The 19,972-nt window shown below is 33.8% G+C and overlaps 1 protein-coding gene across 1 annotated transcript in view; it reads left to right on the top strand.

The window, feature by feature from the left end:
* ASZ1 (ankyrin repeat, SAM and basic leucine zipper domain containing 1) overlaps window positions 1–19,972 on the top strand; it is a 77,514-nt gene that overhangs the window by 52,172 nt on the left and 5,370 nt on the right. The window contains exons 5-10 of the mRNA NM_001171019.1: window positions 4,089–4,200; window positions 5,014–5,148; window positions 6,653–6,777; window positions 7,499–7,574; window positions 8,698–8,754; window positions 10,115–10,224. Of these exons, the coding sequence (NP_001164490.1) occupies window positions 4,089–4,200; window positions 5,014–5,148; window positions 6,653–6,777; window positions 7,499–7,574; window positions 8,698–8,754; window positions 10,115–10,224 (615 nt within the window). The remainder of the gene's footprint in view (window positions 1–4,088; window positions 4,201–5,013; window positions 5,149–6,652; window positions 6,778–7,498; window positions 7,575–8,697; window positions 8,755–10,114; window positions 10,225–19,972) is intronic.

Genomic DNA, 19,972 nt, shown 5'->3' with positions numbered 1-19,972 from the left:
AGTGGTTGGGTTCAAATCCTGACTCTGCTCCCTGTTTCAGCTTCCTGCTGATGTGCTCTGTGGGGGGCAATAGGTGATGACTCAAGTTGCCTGACACCCATATGGGAGGCCCAAATTGAATTCTTGGCTCCTGGCTTCCCCAACTGGGGAGTGAACCAGAGGATAGGAACTTTCTCTGTCTCTGTCACTTTGCCTCTTAGAGCAAATACATCAATATTTTTTTATAATTTTAGTAATCTATAAATAAGCACAAAATATTTACTGAGATTCAGTAAGCTTTTTTGGATCACTCTAATTCTGTTAACAGAGAAGTCATACTCAGTGTAGAAATTAATATTATTTGAGTTCTTAGTAATATATAAGTGAATTGAGAGATTTTGTCACTATTACTGAATAATTTGTTCAGAAAAATATTTTAAACTGAAAATATCTTGTGATCTGGAAACAAGATTTTAGCAGTCTTAACTATTCAAATCTTTGTAAAGTTCATTGATATGGGCTAATACTACAACAGAAATAAAACTTCCATTTCATGTAAATGGTCTTCATGTTCAACCATCTTTGTTCTACATTTGTTCTCTGGTTGAATCAGCAACAGCAGCAGTAACAGCATTTTACCTGAATGTAAGCTCCATTATGGCAGTGACTTGGTCATGTATATTGTATATGCTGTACCTCACATACTAATAATAGTATGTGACATATGTGAATGCTTAATAAATGCATTTTAAGTTAGTGAATAATAACATTTATATGTGAAGCTTTTCACATATATTAATTCTTCTAACAACTTCTTGAATTGTGTACTGTTATCTTCCCTAATTTATAGATGGAGAAGTTGAGGCATCTATAGTAGTTTACTAAGTGTCACAGCTAGTAAGTAGTAGAGCTGAAATTAGAAATCACATATTTTGATTCCAGGAGTCATGCTTTTAAGTAGTGTCCACATTTCTTCTGGTAATTAAGATCTGAATACCTAGGGATAGGGTACATATTTGGGATCCAAATCATAAGTGAGATAATGACTATAAGTCATATATATACAGACCTGTCAATTTGTGTGTGTGTGTGCGTGTGTGTGTGTATGCAAGTGATAGGTTTATTTTGAATAAATAGCAATACAGGTCTGTTTTTATAATTTACTATTATAAATTATTTGAAAATCAATTTCTATTTCTATTTCATATTATTCATTGATAGTATATAGAAATGCAGTTTGATTTTTATTATTGATCTTGTATATGGCAACCTTGGTAAGCTTTTTTATTAGTTCAAGTACTTTTTTTAAGATTCTGTCAACTGTTCTACATAGATTATGCTGTATGCAATTTTGCTTTTTCTAAATCAGGAAACCTGTCTCTTCTGGTTTTTTTTCCCTTGTTTTATTGCACTGACTAGAATTTTAAGCACATTGTTAAATAGAAGTGATGAGAGCAGATATCCTTATTTTATTCCTGATCTTGGGCAGAAAGTATTCACTATTTCTTTATTAAGTATGATGTCAGCTGTTTTTCATAAATGCCATTATGAAGTTAAGAAGGTCCCTGTCTATTTTGACATTGCTGTGAGTTTTTATTAAAAGTTGTATTCAGATCCGGCACTGTGGTGTAGTGGGTAAAGCCACTGCCTGCAGTGCCAGAATCCCATATGGGTGCTTGTTTGAGACCCAGCTTCTCCACTTCCAATCTGGCTCCCTGTAATGGCCTGGGAAAGCAGTAAAAGATGGCCCAAGTCCTTGGGCCCCTGCATGCACCTGGGACACCCAGAAGAAGCTCCTGGCTCCTGGGTTCAAATCGGCGCAGCTCCTGCCGTCACAGCTATCTGGGGAGTGAACCAGCAGACGAAAGACCTCTGTCTCTCTGCCTCTGTCTCTCTTTAACTCTTTTTCAAATAAATAAATCTTTTTAAAAATACCAGTTCAATTTGTTTATACATCTAGAGTTATTTAAGTTATTTATTTATTCTTGAATGAGCCCATGTAATTTGTTTCTTTTGAAAAATTTGTCCATTTGATCTAAATTGTCAAATTTATTGGCATAAATTTGTTTATAATGTTTCCTTATATTTTTAAAATTATTTATTTATTTATTTAAAAGGCAGAGTGGCATAAGGGGAAAAATTGAGAGAGAGATCTTCCATCTGCTGGTTCACTCCTCAAATACACATAACAACCAAGGCTGGGCCAGGCCATAGCCAGCAGCCTAGAAATCCATTCAGGTTTCCCGCATGGGTTGCAGAAACCCAAGCAGTTGGGCCACCATCCACTACCTTCCTAGGTACCTCAGCAGGAAGCTGGATTGGAAGTGGAGGAGCCAGGACACATACTGGCACTCCACTATGGGATATAGACATCCTAACGAGTGGCCTAAACCACTGCACCACAACATGCATCCCTGCCTTATACTTTTAAAATCTGCTGATGTCAACTCTCTTATTCCTGATACTGGTCGTTTGTGTCCTCTCTTTTTATTCTGATCAGTCTAACTGGAGGTTTGCTAATTTTCTTCATCTTAATATGGATTTAAGCAAGATGTAGAATTGAGCAATGTGAAGTTCAGGCAGGGGAAAAGTAGAGGGAACAACACTTGACAGTGTCTGAAAGCGGAAGAACTTGGCATTTTCAAAGAAAATAAAAAGTGGAAAAATGGAGAACAGTTATGATGCTATTGCAGTAACACACAGGTCAGAGAAAGATGATGGTATCTTGGACTACTGCCATGGCTAATGAGGTGATGAGACGTGTTCTGATAAGAATATATTATGAAAGTAGTGCCAGTAGTACTAGCTGGTGACTTATAAATGGAGTGATAGAAAAGAATCATGAATGATGCCTACACTTAGTCCTGGGTGATATGGTTAATTGTGGCTTCCTGCAGTAGGGAAGATTGAAAGGAGATGTGAAAGGAAGTACAGTAGACAAGAGACACTATTGTGGATGCAGTGAAGAATTTGAATTATCAATTGATGTAAATTTTTTGTGTTTGTATTTTTATGTTTGTTTACATTATTCAGGAAATTTGATTCTCACCTTGTAGTGATTGTCTGTCTAATGAAGCCACCAAATAGGAGATATTCGAGGTAGAAGAGGCAGTGTTCTGCAACTACTTTAGCATATAACTTCAAATAAAACATTCAAATCTTACTAGAAAATAGAGGAAAGAGATAAATGTGTGAATTTTTTTGTGCTAAAGACCTTGGTGTGAGATGATCAGATTCAGGAGATACCTCATGTTAACAAGCCTTATAGAGAAACATTGTGTTTGTAGATTGTGTATATAATTTGAAAAGCCAACATAAACTTCCTTAGTGAGATCAAAACCTAGCATTCTGCAATTATTTAATTTTTTTCTCTTTTCTAAAGTTCGTTTTATGTAAATCACAATTTGGGGTCAACTTAGAAGAGTAGGCCCAGAATCTCAAACATCCTTTAAAAAAGGTCATGATGTTAAATTCAGCCCAAATAGAACTGATCAGATATTTCTGCTGTCCTTTGCTATTGGCCAAGAAGCTGACTAAGTTCTGGGAATAGAAGGGTTGATCATCTGATTTGGGGAAATGAATAACTAGAGAGAAACCACTGTGCACCCCTAGAAAATACTCAGCCTGAAACTAAAGTAGAATCATAATGACATATGAAGAAATAAGAGAAAGTTTTAAAATCCACATTGTCATTTCAGCAATCTGTTAAATAAAATGTAATAAACATTTGGTTTCAACAAATCCTGTGACACTAGGAGTCTTGTATTATCTGTCAATATACCCAGAGTGTGGGTACTCTAGTTTTTTGATATACATGTCAATTAATGAAACTTACATTTAGAAGCGTGGGTTAGTGATTTTTTTAATGTTTCTTCACTAGAGGGTGCTGTGTAAGCATAAAGTACTTTTAAATTGTCATCTTTTTTACATTTACTTATTTTCTGGGAGATTGGATTTTTAAACCACCTGATTTATTAACAATTTTCATTTTTTTTCCTGTGCTTTCAAAGCAATACTGAGCAATACTGGCAGTACTGAGTATGATTAAATTCGTGGAATTGAGTAGTCATCAGTGTTAACACTAACAAAAGTATTTTCCTCCTCTTTAGGAGACTTATGACTCCCATCATGTATGCTGCTCGGGATGGTCACCCTCAAGTTGTTGCTCTGCTTGTTGCTCATGGAGCAGAAGTTAATATCCAGGATGAGAATGGTTATACTGTGAGAAACACTTTTGCAATGTCACTTTTTATTTCTAAGATACCAATAACATTTTAATATTATCAGTAATCTACAAAAATTTTTAAGAATAATTACAGAAGGGTATGTGTCCATTTTTAAAAAGGTGAAAAAATACAGTCTCATACTATATAATGATGTTTCAGTCAAAGAAGGACTACACATATGATGGTGACCCATTAAGATTAATGATAAAACCACAAAACACATCATATGTTTGTGGTGATGCTGGTGTAAGCAAACCTACTGGAGTGCCAGTCATATGAAAATCTAGCACATTCAAGTATGTATAACACATAATACTTGATAATAAATGTCTTATTGGCTTATATAGTCTTTTAGAAAAAATAATTACAGAAAGGCTGGGATAAAATCACAGTTGAGTGGGAAAAACTGAAAATAGAAAAGCTGAAATTAAAAAAAAATTATCTAGCTCTCAATCCTCTCCCCTGACTAAAAAAGCTGTACATACAAAAAGTATGGGCTCTAGCAAACATATAAGAATTCTTTTTTGTAGAAGACACTTCAGTGATTGGCAGATAAATAATTTGATTCCCTTAGATAATTTAACTGTATGAAACAACTGTTTGCTCTGATAAAATCACCGAGTACTGCAATCTGCTTTGCAATTACAGCTTTGGAAATTTGTTTACAATATATTGTGAAATGAAGAGATTGCTTCATTCCATTAATTAGCTGTATTCTCTTTTTTATTGTGCCATAAAAACTGTGGAAAACTTTTCCTGTCTCATATACACTCAGTCTTTTTAAACAATCTTCCTTTCCCACTTAAAGGCTTTAACATGGGCAGCACGTCAGGGACATAAAAGTGTAGTTTTGAAGTTGCTTGAACTTGGAGCTAACAAAACTCTGCAAACCAAAGATGGAAAGACGCCAAGTGAGATTGCAAAAAGAAATAAACATCTTGAGGTATCTTTCAATATATTAAACTAATTTTTCTGTGGATGTCACATGATCACTTGTGTAACTTCTGTATTTTGTTAGAATTCAGAATGCAATAATAGTTTGTCCTTAAATTTTTCCTCCAGGTAGGTAAGAAATTTATTTTACTGTCATATTAATTTTCTTCTAAATAAGAGGCATTTATATAGTGGTAAATTGATAATAAAATCTGATTCTGGCTGTAATATAATGGACTATTTAAATATTTCAAACTAGTCTATATTTTAAAAAATTAGTGTTTTAAGAAAGTCAGTCAACTATCAAAATTCAAGCATGTAATTTTAATTAAGATACTAAATAACTTGATGGTTAAATCCTAATTTACACTTTACCCCTCATTATTCTTGTGGCAAAGTATATGATAAAATGATAACATGATTAAATGACCTACTACCATTCAGATGTTAAGTTCAATAATAAATATTTACTATATATTAAATTACTTTATTGATAGAAACTTCTGATTTGCACACTAATCTTTAGCCAGTGGCCTGCAATTTCTAGCAGGAATCATATGCAGCATAATTGTAGAACTAAGTTATTTAGTTCCATAGTTTATGACACTGATTTTCTGAATTTTTTTTTTTTTTTTTTTTTTTTTTTTTTTTTTTTTTTGACAGGCAGAGTGGACAGTGAGAGAGAGAGAGACAGAGAGAAAGGTCTTCCTTTGCCGTTGGTTCACCCTCCAATGGCCGCCGCGGTCGGCGCGCTGCGGCCGGCGCACCGCGCTGATCCGATGGCAGGAGCCAGGAGCCAGGTGCTTTTCCTGGTCTCCCATGGGGTGCAGGGCCCAAGCACCTGGGCCATCCTCCACTGCACTCCCTGGCCACAGCAGAGGGCTGGCCTGGAAGAGGGGCAACCGGGACAGAATCCGGCGCCCCGACCGGGACTAGAACCCGGTGTGCCGGCGCCGCTAGGCGGAGGATTAGCCTAGTGAGCCGCGGCGCCGGCTGATTTTCTGAATTTTAAAGTATGTAAACTTCCAGCCGGCGCTGTGGCCCACTAGGCTAATCCTCCACCTGCGGTGCCAGCACCCCAGGTTCTAGTCCCAGTTGGGGCGCCAGTTCTGTCCCGGTTGCTCCTCAAATTAAGGAGGTTCATCGCATGTCTGTGAGGTATGCAGTTGGGATTTGCATACATTCAGTCATGCTTCTTGCTTTCTCCCCACTTAACAATGTAAAGTATATTTAATCATTCTGTATTGATCAAAATGAAAATTTTAGTTTTGTTTCTACTGAAAATAATAGTTACTGTCTTCCTTTAATCTTATTATTTTGAGTTATATGTATGTACTTTTTCTTACCTGATTATTTCATGTCTAAGGAACATTTACTTGGTTTTATAAAGATTTTTCTCAGATCTTTCCCTAAAATTTCCTTTCTAGTTATAAAATAATTCTATGTTGTTTCTTTTATATGTGATAGTATATAATAATGTTAGCTAAATTTGAATGACCTGTGAACTTTTTCAGATCTTCAACTTACTTTCTTTGACTTTAAATCCATTGGAAGGAAAGCTTCAACAGCTAACTAAAGAAGAGACTATTTGTAAGCTGTTGACAACAGATTCTGATAAAGAAAAAGATCACATATTTAGGTAACATAACAGGTTTTAGTTCAACAGAATACCTATAAGTTAATAATAGCTGTATTTATTTTTATTTTAGTAAATGTGACATTTAAATTATATGATATTTTAAACTTTTACAAGTATTTTTTAATGTCACAAATGTCTGGACTTAAGTGCTTTGTTCTCCAAGATTTTAGGACATTTTTATTTGTTTATATGTACTAGTACTAATGATAATAGCTTTGATTTTAAATGTAAACTTTAAGTAAAATAGCAATTGAAATTTATTCTTAAAAGTCTCTAACAGGATGTTTAGGTTACTTTTCAAACTGTACTGTATCTTGCTTTCTAATTCTTTTTAACATTTTCCTGATTTTACAGGCTAAAATTAAAAATACAGTTTCTTTTCTCTGAACCCTGTTCAGTACATGGACAAAAGCCATTTGAAGTTATTTAATCTTTATTTATTGCAATTTAATAAGCTTTCAGAGAATTAACAAGAATACACATTGGCACATATTTTTATTCTTAGGAAAGATGAACTCCATTCTACTATTACCAAGCCTCATGTTTTTACTCAAGATACCTTTCGCTTATTCCTTTGAATTACATAGTTCTGATGTATAACTTGTAAATATATTCTGCATGGATTAATTCTTACCCATTTTTACTGTCATTCTCTGAAATATATATGTATTTGTGCACTTATAGTTTGTTCTGAAATTGACATTGCTCTAAATATCTATAGTTCTTATACAGCATTTGGAGATCTGGAAATATTTTTACATGGTCTTGGACTTGAACACATGACAGATTTATTAAAGGTAAGATTTCAGATACCTATAGTGAGATATATATATATGTATATATATATATTTAGTTAGTTAGTTGTTGGTGAGTAAACATTAAATATTAGTTGAAAACATGCTCATCTATGAATGAGAACCAATTCACTTTATAGCATATCCTATTTTAAACTTATAATAAGCATTTCAAAAATATATTACTATTTTCATAATTAGAATCTGGTTGGATTAAACAACTTCTACTCACTGCCTAATGCCTCTGTATACACCTATGCCCTTAGTTTGTTTTTGTAATTGCTTATCTTGTATGGGATACTAGAAGAAGCATGGTTTTAAATGAGAACATTTTAGTATCAGATTTTCCTCTAATGATTCACTGAAATACTTGGTTACTTCAAAAAGTTCATGAAAAAATGGAAATAAAAGGTAATTTTATTTTGATGGAAAACAAATTGAAATCCATGCATAGCAGTTTCATAATATACATTTCCATGAATTTTTTGAAAACCCTTCATTTATTAGGGTTTTTCATAAAGATGATAATACCTAGTGTAGAGTTGTCTTGACGGTTCAGTTAAACAATATGTCAAGCACTTTTTAGGTGCTTGAAGCATACATTTCAGTATATGTGATTTGAGTAGGTTACAATTATTATCAGCTACATGAGGATGCTGAAGTAGTGAAGCACTTTTAAGACAGAACACCTTCTCTTCAGATATTTCAGAGTTGGGTTTTACCATACATCTTGAAACTTGGTCCTATTTGGAAACATCTTATGTAGAAATATGTATTATATATGGTTTAATATGATACAGTCAGAAATTTTCAAATATTTATTAAAAAATAATTTGTGTCAGTGTATAAAACTGCTTTTCTGTGTAAACAAATACAAATGGTAATCATTTTCTTTGGATCTAGAAACTAACCTGCGTTTATTCCTTAGATGAATACAGGCATTGTGATATTCATTACTACCTACCTAATAGAGTAGTTTTTATCTACATATCTTGTCCACTCTAGAAAGTTGAAAGTTCTTTAGGAGCAGAGCATATAGATGACTAACACGTATGTTTGTCTGATTCCCCTTCTATTGTTTTATTTATATTGAAAAGTGACTTCCACCCTCTCCCCTTCTCTTCAGGAAAGGGATATAACTTTAAGACACCTTTTGACCATGAGAAAAGATGAGTTTACGCAGGTTAGTATCAGTTTCAAAAACTTGATATATTCTTTAATGTTTTTAAAGTTGTGAATTCTTTTATTTCCTGTTTTTAAAATTCTAGAGCTAAGGCCGGCACCACGGCTCACTGGCTCACTGGGTTAATCCTCCCCCTTGCGGCGCCAGCACACCGGGTTCTAGTCCCGGTCGGGGCACCGGATTCTGTCCCTGTCGGGGCACCGGATTCTGTCCCGGTTGCCCTTCTTCCAGGCCAGCTCTCTGCTGTGGCCAGGGAGTGCAGTGGAGGATGGCCCAAGTCCTTGGGCCCTGCACCCCATGGGAGACCAGGATAAGTACCTGGATCCTGCCATCGGATCAGCGCGGTGCGCTGGCCACAGTGCGCTAGCCGCGGCAGCCATTGGAGAGTGAACCAACGGCAAAGGAAGACCTTTCTCTCTGTCTCTCTCTCTCACTGTCCATCCACTCTGCCTGTCAAAAAAAAAAAAAAAAATCCTAGAGCCAGACCCCCTGACTGATTTCTTCCTAGATTCTTGATTAGATATGCTTATGAATAACCATACCTAAAATCTTATTGCAGCATTAAATTACTTAAAGGACATCTAAAGACATGGAGCAGTTTCATTTTTTTTTTCTTCAGACTGACATGACATCTGAACTAAAACTGGTGTTTCACTTCCAGTTGTGAAATACATTGTAAAACAGGCTGCTTAGATATAGGTGGATATGTGTGTGTGTATATATATTACATCTTCCAAATAAAATGCTTTATTTTGGGTTCCCAAAATTATCAAGCCTTTTGTTGTTTCTGTTATGTAGTATTATTAACAATTTGAAAATGGCTGTGGGGAGAACGAGAGGTCCTTTGACACACAGAGGGTATCCAAAAGCATGATCTTGCTGTATGAGCACATTGGAAACTTGAATTCTTTAATATCACTAGCAATCAGAATGAGCATACTACTTATTTAAATCTGAGATAGAAAATTTAGTTTAATATAAAGAGGAATCCAGCCCAAAAATCACTAGTTCTCACTTATCACTGATAATATTTTAAATAACATTTTGAAGAAAAAATTGCCTTATTGTGATTTATAATAGGTATCTATTAAGGTCTAGTAATTTGGGGTCTGTCGCAAGTATTAGCATTGCAAAAAAACTAACTACGTTCACTTTATGTCTAAATATTTTAGTGATATAACTAACCTTGTCAATCACAATTGCAAGCAAACCATATAATCATTTTAGTTTATTTACTGTTTTTCCAATATCTATTTTTAAGAAGTAAATTCCTCAACTAGAAAACTTCTTTAGAAACTCTTAATATGTTAATTACTCAAATACAACTATCTTATTGTACCTTCAAATTATTTCTACCTAGAATGGAATTACCAGTAAAGACCAGCAGAAAATTCTGGCTGCTCTTAAAGAACTAGAGGTAGAGGAGATAAAATTTGGAGAGTTACCTGAGGTGGCAAAGTTGGAAATCAGGTAAAGTTAACTTACTAATTTACTTTAATATTGTTTAGAACCAACTGTTCTTTTTTAGTTCAATTTTGATAATGTCTGAGTCATTTTTCTTGATTTTAACCTTTTTTTAGGGAAATGGATTTTGGAATATACTGTGTTCTGAAATGGATGTACTTTCTAAAGTCAATTTTTATAAAGTAATTCTACCAAAAAGCAAAATAATCATTTTTATTCATATAGAAATATTTTTGTTTTATTTTTGTCATTGTACCCTGCTAATTGAACTTATATAGTATAGTGTTTACTCTGTTAAATCATTTTAGAAGTCAACTTGAAAATTCAAAGTAGTAATATTTTCACATAGTGCAGTAAGAAAGCATTCATGTAGCTCAGTTATATTTTCAGCCTTAATGTGTGAGAAATTATATGATTAATATGTAAACTTCATTTCTAATATTTTAAACTTATCAAGAACTTAATAATACTGAACTATTTTGAAATATATTAATATAAAGTAGTAAATGATTTTTTAACTTCTAATTTGAAATAACTATATGAGGGTACTTCAAAAAGTTTGTGGAAAATGGAATTAAAAGATAAATTTATTTTGGTGCAAAAAAATTGGAAATTCATGCCTGCCAGTATATTCTACAGATTGTTAGGCCATTTACCCAGTCAGATTTAGCCATTTGAGAAGATTTTAGTTTGGGGTTATTCCAAATAAAACTGCTTTGAACATTGATTTACAAGATTCTGTTAGAAAATAAGTTTTCATTTCTCAGGGATAAATGCCTAAGAGGGTAGTTCCTAGATTGTATGGTACCTGCATGTTTAGTTTTGTTGTTTTTTTTTTTTTTTTAAAAAAAACTGCTTTCCAGAATAGTACTACCATTTTATATTCCCCTCAGCACTGTGTGAGTGGATCCATTTTCTCTGAATTCTCACCAGCATTTTGTGTCAGCACTAATTTTTTGTTAGCATTCTGATAGATGTGTGATGATAACTCAGTATTCATGATAACTCATATACTATATAACTCATATAGTATTTACCTAGTGGCCAGTGGTGATAACTCATTATAGTATTTATGATAACTCAAATACTATATGATGACTCATACAGTATTTACCTAGTGACCAGTGATATCAAACAGCTTTGCATATCTTACTTGCCATCTGTGTATCCTCTCTGATGAAATATGTTTGTGTTTTCCCATTTTCTGTCAGATTGATTGTTTTTTAATATTGAGTTTTGGGAATCGTCCAGTTCAAGTGTTTTATTGTATATATGCAAATATTTTTTCGTTGTAATTTTTCATCCTTTTAATGATGTCTTTCAGAGAGCATTTTTCATGTTGATGAGGTCTAATCAATTAGGTAGAACAGACAGCTATGTTATCTACCAATGTGTGAACACAGATATCTACAAGTTTTAGGTGTGCTTGCCTCAGCATTTTTGATTTTCATTACACAGTTTCTGTACATACATTGTTAAATTTATTCCTAAATTTTCATTTTCTTTGAATAAATTTTAATTGGATTTAATTTTTATTTTCAGTTTCAATGTACAGTTGACTGTTTTGTCTACAGAGTATTTTTTAATCTTACTGAATCATTTTCTAGTTCTGGGAGTTTTTGGCATCCTTCAGATTTTCTTTATAAATTATATAGTCTAAAAAAGGGGCAGGTTAATTTCTTCCTTTCTAGTTTCTACTCCTTTTATTTCTTTTTCTTTCCTCATTGCAGTAGATAGAATTTCTAGTACTATGTTGAATCAAGAGTTATGGATGGTGGACATTGTTCCCAATCTTAGAGGGAAGCATTCAGTTTGTTTTTATATAACTATACTAGCTGTAGATATTTTGCTCTATTCCTATTTTTCTGAGGGTTTTTGTCATGAACAGTTGGTGAATCTTGTCAGATGCTTTTTCCTTAAGATTTATTTATATGTTTAAATTAAAGAGTGACAGAGAGGGAGGCAGGGAGATTGTCCATCCAATGTTCACTCTCCAAATGGCTGTAACAGCCAGGTCTGGGCCAGGCTGAAGCCAGGAACCAGGAACTCCATCCAGGTGTCCTCCTTGGGTGACAGGGGCCCAAGCACTTGGGTCATCTGCCACTTCTTTCAAAGGTGCATTAGCAGCAATCTACATCAAAATCAGAGTAGCCAGGACTCAACCCAGGATTCTAATAGGGGATGATGCCAGAGTCACCAGCAGTGGCTTAACCCACAGGGCCACAACACAGGTCCTATCAGATACTTTTTCTCTGTCAATTGATATGATCATATGACTTTTTCTTTAGCCTTTTAATATGGTTGATTATGTTGTTGGATATTTAATCATTGAACCAGCGTTGCATTGGATTAACCCCATGTTTATTACTCTTGTTTTGCACTGTTGGATTTGATTTGCCAATGTTTTGTTAAGGAATTTTGCATCTAAGTGTACGAGAGATAACTGCTCAATAGGCTACTGTTTTGTGCTTTGTTTAGTTTAGTATCAGGGCAATACTGGCCTCACAAAACAAGTTGGAAAATGTTACCTTTTCTTTAATTTTTTAAAAGATTTTGTAGATCTAGTGTTAACTCTTTAAGCATACTATATAGTGTTCTCCAGTGAAACCCTCTGGGCCTGGAGATTTCTCTGGGGGATCTTTTTAATGACAAATTCAATTTCTTTATCAGCAATAGGACTATTAATATCCATTTCATCTGGACTGAGTTTTAGTAATTTGTGGATTTCAAGAACTTGATTCATTTCTTCTAAGTGGTCAAGTTTATGAGCCTAAGATTATTTGGAGTTATCTGCTGTTATTGTTTTGGTGACTGTAGGATCTATTGTATAAGTAACATCCTGTCTCATGATACTAGTGATTTCTGTCTTCTTTTAGTCTTGCTAGAGATTTATCAGATTTATTTGCAAAGAACCTGGTTTTTGTTTCAGTAACTTTCCTGATTTAGTTTTTAATTTCATTGATGTCTGCTGTTAAATTTATTTCCTTCCTTCTGCTTGTTTTGAATTTACTTTTTCTGGATTCTTGAAGTAGAAGTATAGGTTATTTGAGACATTTTCTTTCTTATATAGCAATTAGCCCTTTTTACTATTCCCTTTCAGCACTGTGTTACTTGCATTCCACAATCTTTGGTACGTTGGGTAGTCATTTTCTTTCACTCTTATGTATATTTTTAATTCTTTTGAGACTTCCTCATTCACCTATGGATTATTTTGAAATATGTTGTTTAGTTGCCATGTGTTTGGATATTTTCCTGTTGTTTCTCTGTTACAGATTCTGGTTTGATTCCACTATAATCAGAGAAACTACTCTATGTGATTTCAAGAGCTCAGTAAGCTACATGTGACTTGTGGCTAGATGAAGATTTGAGAGTCACAATGGTACAGGTTTTGGTAGGCTGAAGCAAATTTCCCAAAACTCAATTGGATTAAATTTAATAAGGATTCTGGAAAGACCAAAATTAACTAGATTACTAAAAGGATGGCTAAGGGACCAGCATTGAGAATAGCTGGTTAAGCCTCTGCCTTCAGTGCTAGCATCCCAAAGGAGCACTGGTTTGAGTCCCAGCTGTTTCCCTTCCAGTCCAGGTTCCTGCTAGTGCTCTTGGGAAAGCAGTGGAGAATGGCCTGAGTGTTTGGACTCCTGCCACCCATATGGGTTACCAGGCTACTGACTTTTGCCTGGCCTAGTCCCAGCCATTGTACAGTGGGGAGTGAACCAGTGGTTAGATCCTTTGTCTTTCCCTCTCTCTTAACTCTTCCTTTCAAATGAATAAATTTTGAAAACTAAATACAAAAATGGAGGAATATGCAACACATCCTGCTGAGTGAAATAAGCCAGTCCCAAAGGGACAAATATCATATGTTCTCCCTGATGGGTGACAACTGACTGAGTACCAAAAAGGAAACTTGTTGAAGTGAAATGGACACTATGAGAAACAGTGACTTGATCAGCCCTTGTCCTGACTGTTGATGAACAACTTAATACTTTATCCCTTTTAGTATTTTTTTGTCCTACTTAATATTATTGGTTGAACTCTGTAATTAACACACAGTGATTCTTAGGTGTTTAAATTTAACTGAAAAGTGATCTCTGTTAAATATAAGAGTGGGAATAAGAGGGAGAAGATGTACAATTTGGGACAAGCTCAAGCTGACTTGCCCAAATGGTAGAGTTAGAAACGTGCCAGGGGATTCCAATTCAATCCCATCAAGGTGTCATGTACCAATGCCATCTCACTAGTCCAGGTGATCAATTTCAGTTCACAATTGATCATACTGATAGTTCTGAGAGTCAAAGGGATCACATAAACAAGACTAATGTCTGCTAATACTAACTGATAGAATTAAAAAAGAGAGAACAATCCAACATAGGAAATAGGATACACAGCAGAATACACTTAGAATGGCAGATGTCCTAACAGCACTCTGGCCTCAGAATCAGCCCTTAAGGCATTCTGATCTGGCTGAAGAGCCCATGTGAGTATTATAGGCATGGACAGCCAAGACGCTTTGGCAAAACAAAACAAAACAAAACAAAAAAAAAAAAAAAAAACTAAATGAAAGATCTCTGCAAGTGAGATCCCAGTAGAAAGAACGGGCCATCAAAGAAGGAGGTACCTTCCTTAATGTGTTGTTCAATGTGAATTAATGCTATAACTAGTACTCAAACAGTATTGTACACTTTATGTTCTGTGTGGGTGCAAACTGTTGAAATCTTTACTTAATATATACTAAATTGATCTTCTGTATATAAAGAGAATTGAAAATGAATCTTGATATGGATGGGAGAGGGAGCGGGAGATGGGAGGGTTGCAGGTGGGAGGGAAGTTATGGGGGGGGGAGACCATTGTAATCCATAAGCTGTTCTTTGGAAACTTATATTTATTAAATAAAAGTTAAAACAAAAACTAAATAAAAATATAGGATGAGTAAAACCTAACTTAATATCCTAAAGAATCACTAAGGCTTTATGTGATTATTGACTCAGTTTAGGTTAGCAGTGTCACTTACCTAGTTGTGAAAAACTAGCCCTTTTCAACTACATTAATAAAAATACAATGTACAAAATAAGGTCATAGTTTCACTGTATATAATATTTCATCTGGATTTTTTCATATCTAAAACATTTTTAAAATTTTATTTTTATTATTTAAGTATGATTTAAATGTTTGTTTATATTAATTTGAAAGGCAGAATGGTAGGGAGATAGGCAGAGAAAGATTTTCCATCCTCTGTTAATCCCCAAATTCCCCTAACAGTTAGGGCTGGTTCAGTTCATAGCCTGCAGCCCAGAACACCAGTCTCAGCTTAACCCACTGTCCTAAAACATGGCCCCATAACGAATTTAAATGTACGATAGAACAGAAAAATTGTGAGACCTCTTCAGCCTTTTAAATTATGTGATTACCTCTCTGTTTAGGAATTTTTGATATAGAGACCTCAGCCATAGTAAAAATATGTAGATTTTGGAATCCTTAAGAATCCGTAATAATTGTTTTTCTTCTACCAACTAGGTAATTTTGAACTTATCCCATTTATCAATGCTACCTATAACTAGCCTATAAAATTTGTTTTTTTTACAATGGTTTTCTTTCTCCTTTAGAGATTTGTGTATCAATTACATTTTCCCTAATTTTCTGCCTCTCATTACCCCTGGTCAGATTAATTGCATTTTACCCAGTCTCTTTTTCAAAAAACCACTGTATTCTAAAGTTTATATGCCAGATATTCCTCATTCCTTTGTCTTAATATATCTCCTTATAACAAGAATATCAGTATTCAAAATAATGCCTCATTACTTCAGAATAACATTATAGCCCTTAAAATCAGCAGACCGTTTTTAATATCTGTGTTCCTTAATTTTTTCACCATTATTTCTGTGAAGGAATATTTTAAGTTCTACACGACTGACTTGCAAGTTAAAATTTTTAATATAACATTTGTATGATGTCAGAGTTGCCCTATGAATTTACTTTGTGGTATTTAATAAACTTAAAGAATGTTCAGAATCCTAAATGGTTCACTTATTAAAAGTGCTGAATTTTTTAAAAAATAAAAACTGGCAGACATATATTCCAGGAATTTGACCTTGTTATTAAATCAGAGACTTTGTTTACATGTTGTTATGGAAAAGGTTTTATTTCCCATTTGTACAAAGTCATTCTTTAAAGAAGAAATTAGTCACTAAGTCATAAGAAAACTAACAGCAGGAAAAGTTGAATTGATTGATTATAATCTCCTGGTAATGTGGCTTCAGAAATATAGCTACTGATTTATTTTAAGATACTTTTCTTCTGTGTCAGATTTTCTAAAATCAACTCCACTAAAAAAATGCAAATGCACACATTTACTTTCTCTGCCTTTAGTATGTTTGCAGAATGAATGCAATTCTAAAATGTTAGTAAGCATTCCATTACTACTAGAAGACATTTTGAACAGAAATAATAAATTTTTATCCATGTCTTAAAGTTTTCAACAGCTTCTGCCCACACTTTTATTCTGAGCTCTGAGCCACCTGACGTTCACTTGAATGTGTTAAAACCATCTCAAAATCATGCCTGTCAAGGAAACCACTCCCCCTCAAAAAAGAAAAATCTTCATAGATAGGAAATTTTATGTAAGGATATATTGTTCTCATAAGTTATTTATAAATATGATAAGATTAGAAACTCTAAATTTTCAGTATCAAAGAAATTATTGAATTAGGTTGCATCAATATAATTAATTTTTCTATAGTTTAAATAAGTTTTGAAACAGTGTCATAGAAACATAGAAACAATGTCATAAAAATACTCATAATAAATATAAAAGATGCAATATATCATGGCAAATGAAGTGTTATATAGTTGTTTGTATCCACAGGAAAAATATTGAAGGAAAATGTATGCTGTAAGAAAATATTTGGAAAAATAACACCATTCATGTTCTTTGGGTAGTCATATTTTTAATGATTTTAATTTTTTCAGATATTGTACAATGAGCACATAAGATTTATTTGTAATAACTTTATACAAATTTTGAACTTTAAACAACTACTTGACTTGAACTTTTAAAATATGTACTGTTGTTTTAGTTCACTTACATTGCGTTTTGGTGCAGTAACAAATAACCTTCTAGATCTCATTTAATTCTCAGTTACTTATAACCATTTGGTTTGTTCCTTGTTTGCATTTGCGTTCCTTGTTTGTTTGTTATTCTGATAGCAAGCTGGAGGAACAGTCCCAGTCTGGGAGATGCTATTCTCATGATACAGGGAAAAATACATAGTGGAACCAGTCAGTCTCTCTTGAAGCTTCTGTTCAGGAGTTACAGAGTCACTCCCAAGTCATATTTTCTTTGCCTAACCAAGTCATGTGGCCAAACCTCAGGTCATTGGAGCATTAGTTATAATTCTGTAACAAGGAGTGACTAACTGATAGTAGTTAGCTCAGTAAGGGGAATATAATTTGATCAGATAATTTGAGGATACTTAAAAAGTTCATGGAAAAATGGAATGAAAAGACTCATTTATTTTGGTACAAAAAGTTTGAAATCCATGCACAATTTTTTCATAATACTTTCTAGGAACTCATGAAGATCCTTCACATAGTCTACCATACTTATATCATATCTGCTTATTTTAAATTCTTGATTACATAATTTTTACATAATTCTTATAGAGTTGTGCAGGTTATGTATACTGTTTCATTCTGACAAGAAGGTACCATCCATGTGGTTTATGATATAAACTGCATGTGGCAAAGTTTTGCATAATTTGCCTTTCCATATTCAGTGGCCCTGAAAATGATGTCTCATGATAAAACTGTCTCTTTCCCTTTCATTAATGATAATGAAAGGCTGTACTTTTGCTTATAATATTATTTGCTTATTTGATCTGAGTTCTTAATTTATCAGTCTTACTTTCTTCAGAATAATAGCTGATCAGATTATATTCCACATACATGTTTGTGACTCACCTATCTAGAATTACATTCCTGTCATCAGTTTCTATTTTGAATGACAGTTCTCAATAGATTTTAATCTATTTAAGCTTATTAAATTGAAAAAGATATTGGTGGGAATATAAGTTAGTACATCCACTGTGGAAAAGAGAATGGAGATCTCTTTAAAAACTAGAAATACTCTGCATGTGAACCCAGCAATCCCACTACTGAGCATTTACCTAAAAGACATGAACTCATTGTATCAAAGAGATAACCTGCTTGACCACGGTTACAACATCACTGTTCACAATAGGCAAAATATGGAATCAACTAAGGTGTCCATCATCAGATGATTGGATAATTAAAACATGGTATATATAACAAATAGAATGTTACTAAGCTATAAAAATGAATGGAATTCTATCATTTGCAGCAAAATGGTTGGAACTGGAGGATACATGTTGAGTAAAATAAGCCAGACACAGAAAAAAGTACCACATGTTCTCTCCCTTATATGTGGGAACTAAAGTAAAAAATACCAGTTTTGATGCAAATAGTGCTTTTTCAACTTTGTTTTTAAAAAAGTAATGTCTATAAATATATAACATTAATGAATTACTCATTAATCTTTTTAAGATTTAAAAAAGAGTACAAAAATATAAGTGTACCTTATATAAATATCACATGTAAACAAAAACAAGCAAATCACTGCTATTACTTTGGCAGAAATATGTCTGATACTTTTTAATTTCTGTTCTTTCTTTTTTTATAGAAAACTTTTATAAATATAACTTTCCAAAGTACAGTTTTTGGATTCTTCCCCCATAACCACCTGCAAACCATCCCATTTCCTACTCCCTCTCCCATCCCATTCTGCATTGATTCATTTTTAATTATCTTTATATAGAGAAGATCAACTCTATACTAAGTGAAGATTTCAGTAGTTTGCACCCACACAGACACACAAAGTATAAAGAACTGTTTGAAGGCTATTTTTACCATTAATTCGCATAGTACAACACATTAAGGGCAGAGGTCCTACATGGGGAGTAAGTGCACAGTGACTCCTGTTGTTGATTTAACAATTGACACTCTTATTTATGACATCAGTAATCACCTGAAGCTCTTGTCATGAGCTGCCAAGGCTATGGAAGCCTCTTGAGTTCACAGATTCTGACCTTATTTAGACAAGGCCATAATCAAAATGGAAGTTCTCTCCTTCCTTCAGAGAAAGGTACCTCCTTCTTTGATGGCCCATTCTTTCCACTGGGATCTCATTCACAGAGATCTTTCATTTAGGTCAGTTTTTGCCACAGTGTCTTGGCTTTCCATGCATGAAATACTCTCATGGACTTTTTAGCCAGATCCTTAAGGGCTGATTCTGAGGCCAGAGTGCTGTTTAGGGCATTTGTCATTCTAAGAGTCTGCTGTGTATCCCACTTCCCATGTTGGATCGTTCTCTCCTTTTTACTTCTATCAATTATTATTAGCAGACACTGGTCTTGTTTATGTGATCCCTTTGATACTTAATCCTATCTTTATGATCAGTTATGAACTTAAACTGATCACTTTAACTAGTAAGATGGCATTGGTACCTGCAGAAAGAAATGGAATTGTTTTCCAAATGCTTTTATAAATATTGTCTTATTGCTAAATAGAGCAAAGGCTTATCTAAATATTTTTTATTTTCAATTTGTTTTCTGAAAGCAACTATCAGGCACTTTTCACTGCATGTATAGTATTTTTATGAAGTTTATATTTTATAAAACTTATTTTAACCACCTAAATATCTAAGAGAAAAGACTCATTTAAAATAAAAATTTACCTACAT

The sequence above is a fragment of the Oryctolagus cuniculus genome, chromosome 3, assembly GCF_051225735.1.
Source record: "Oryctolagus cuniculus isolate XC-2025 breed Fujian yellow rabbit chromosome 3, ASM5122573v1, whole genome shotgun sequence".
NCBI lineage: Eukaryota > Metazoa > Chordata > Mammalia > Lagomorpha > Leporidae > Oryctolagus > Oryctolagus cuniculus.
The sequence above is the reverse complement of the archived record's forward strand: the minus strand, read 5'-3'. Positions and strand labels throughout refer to the sequence as shown.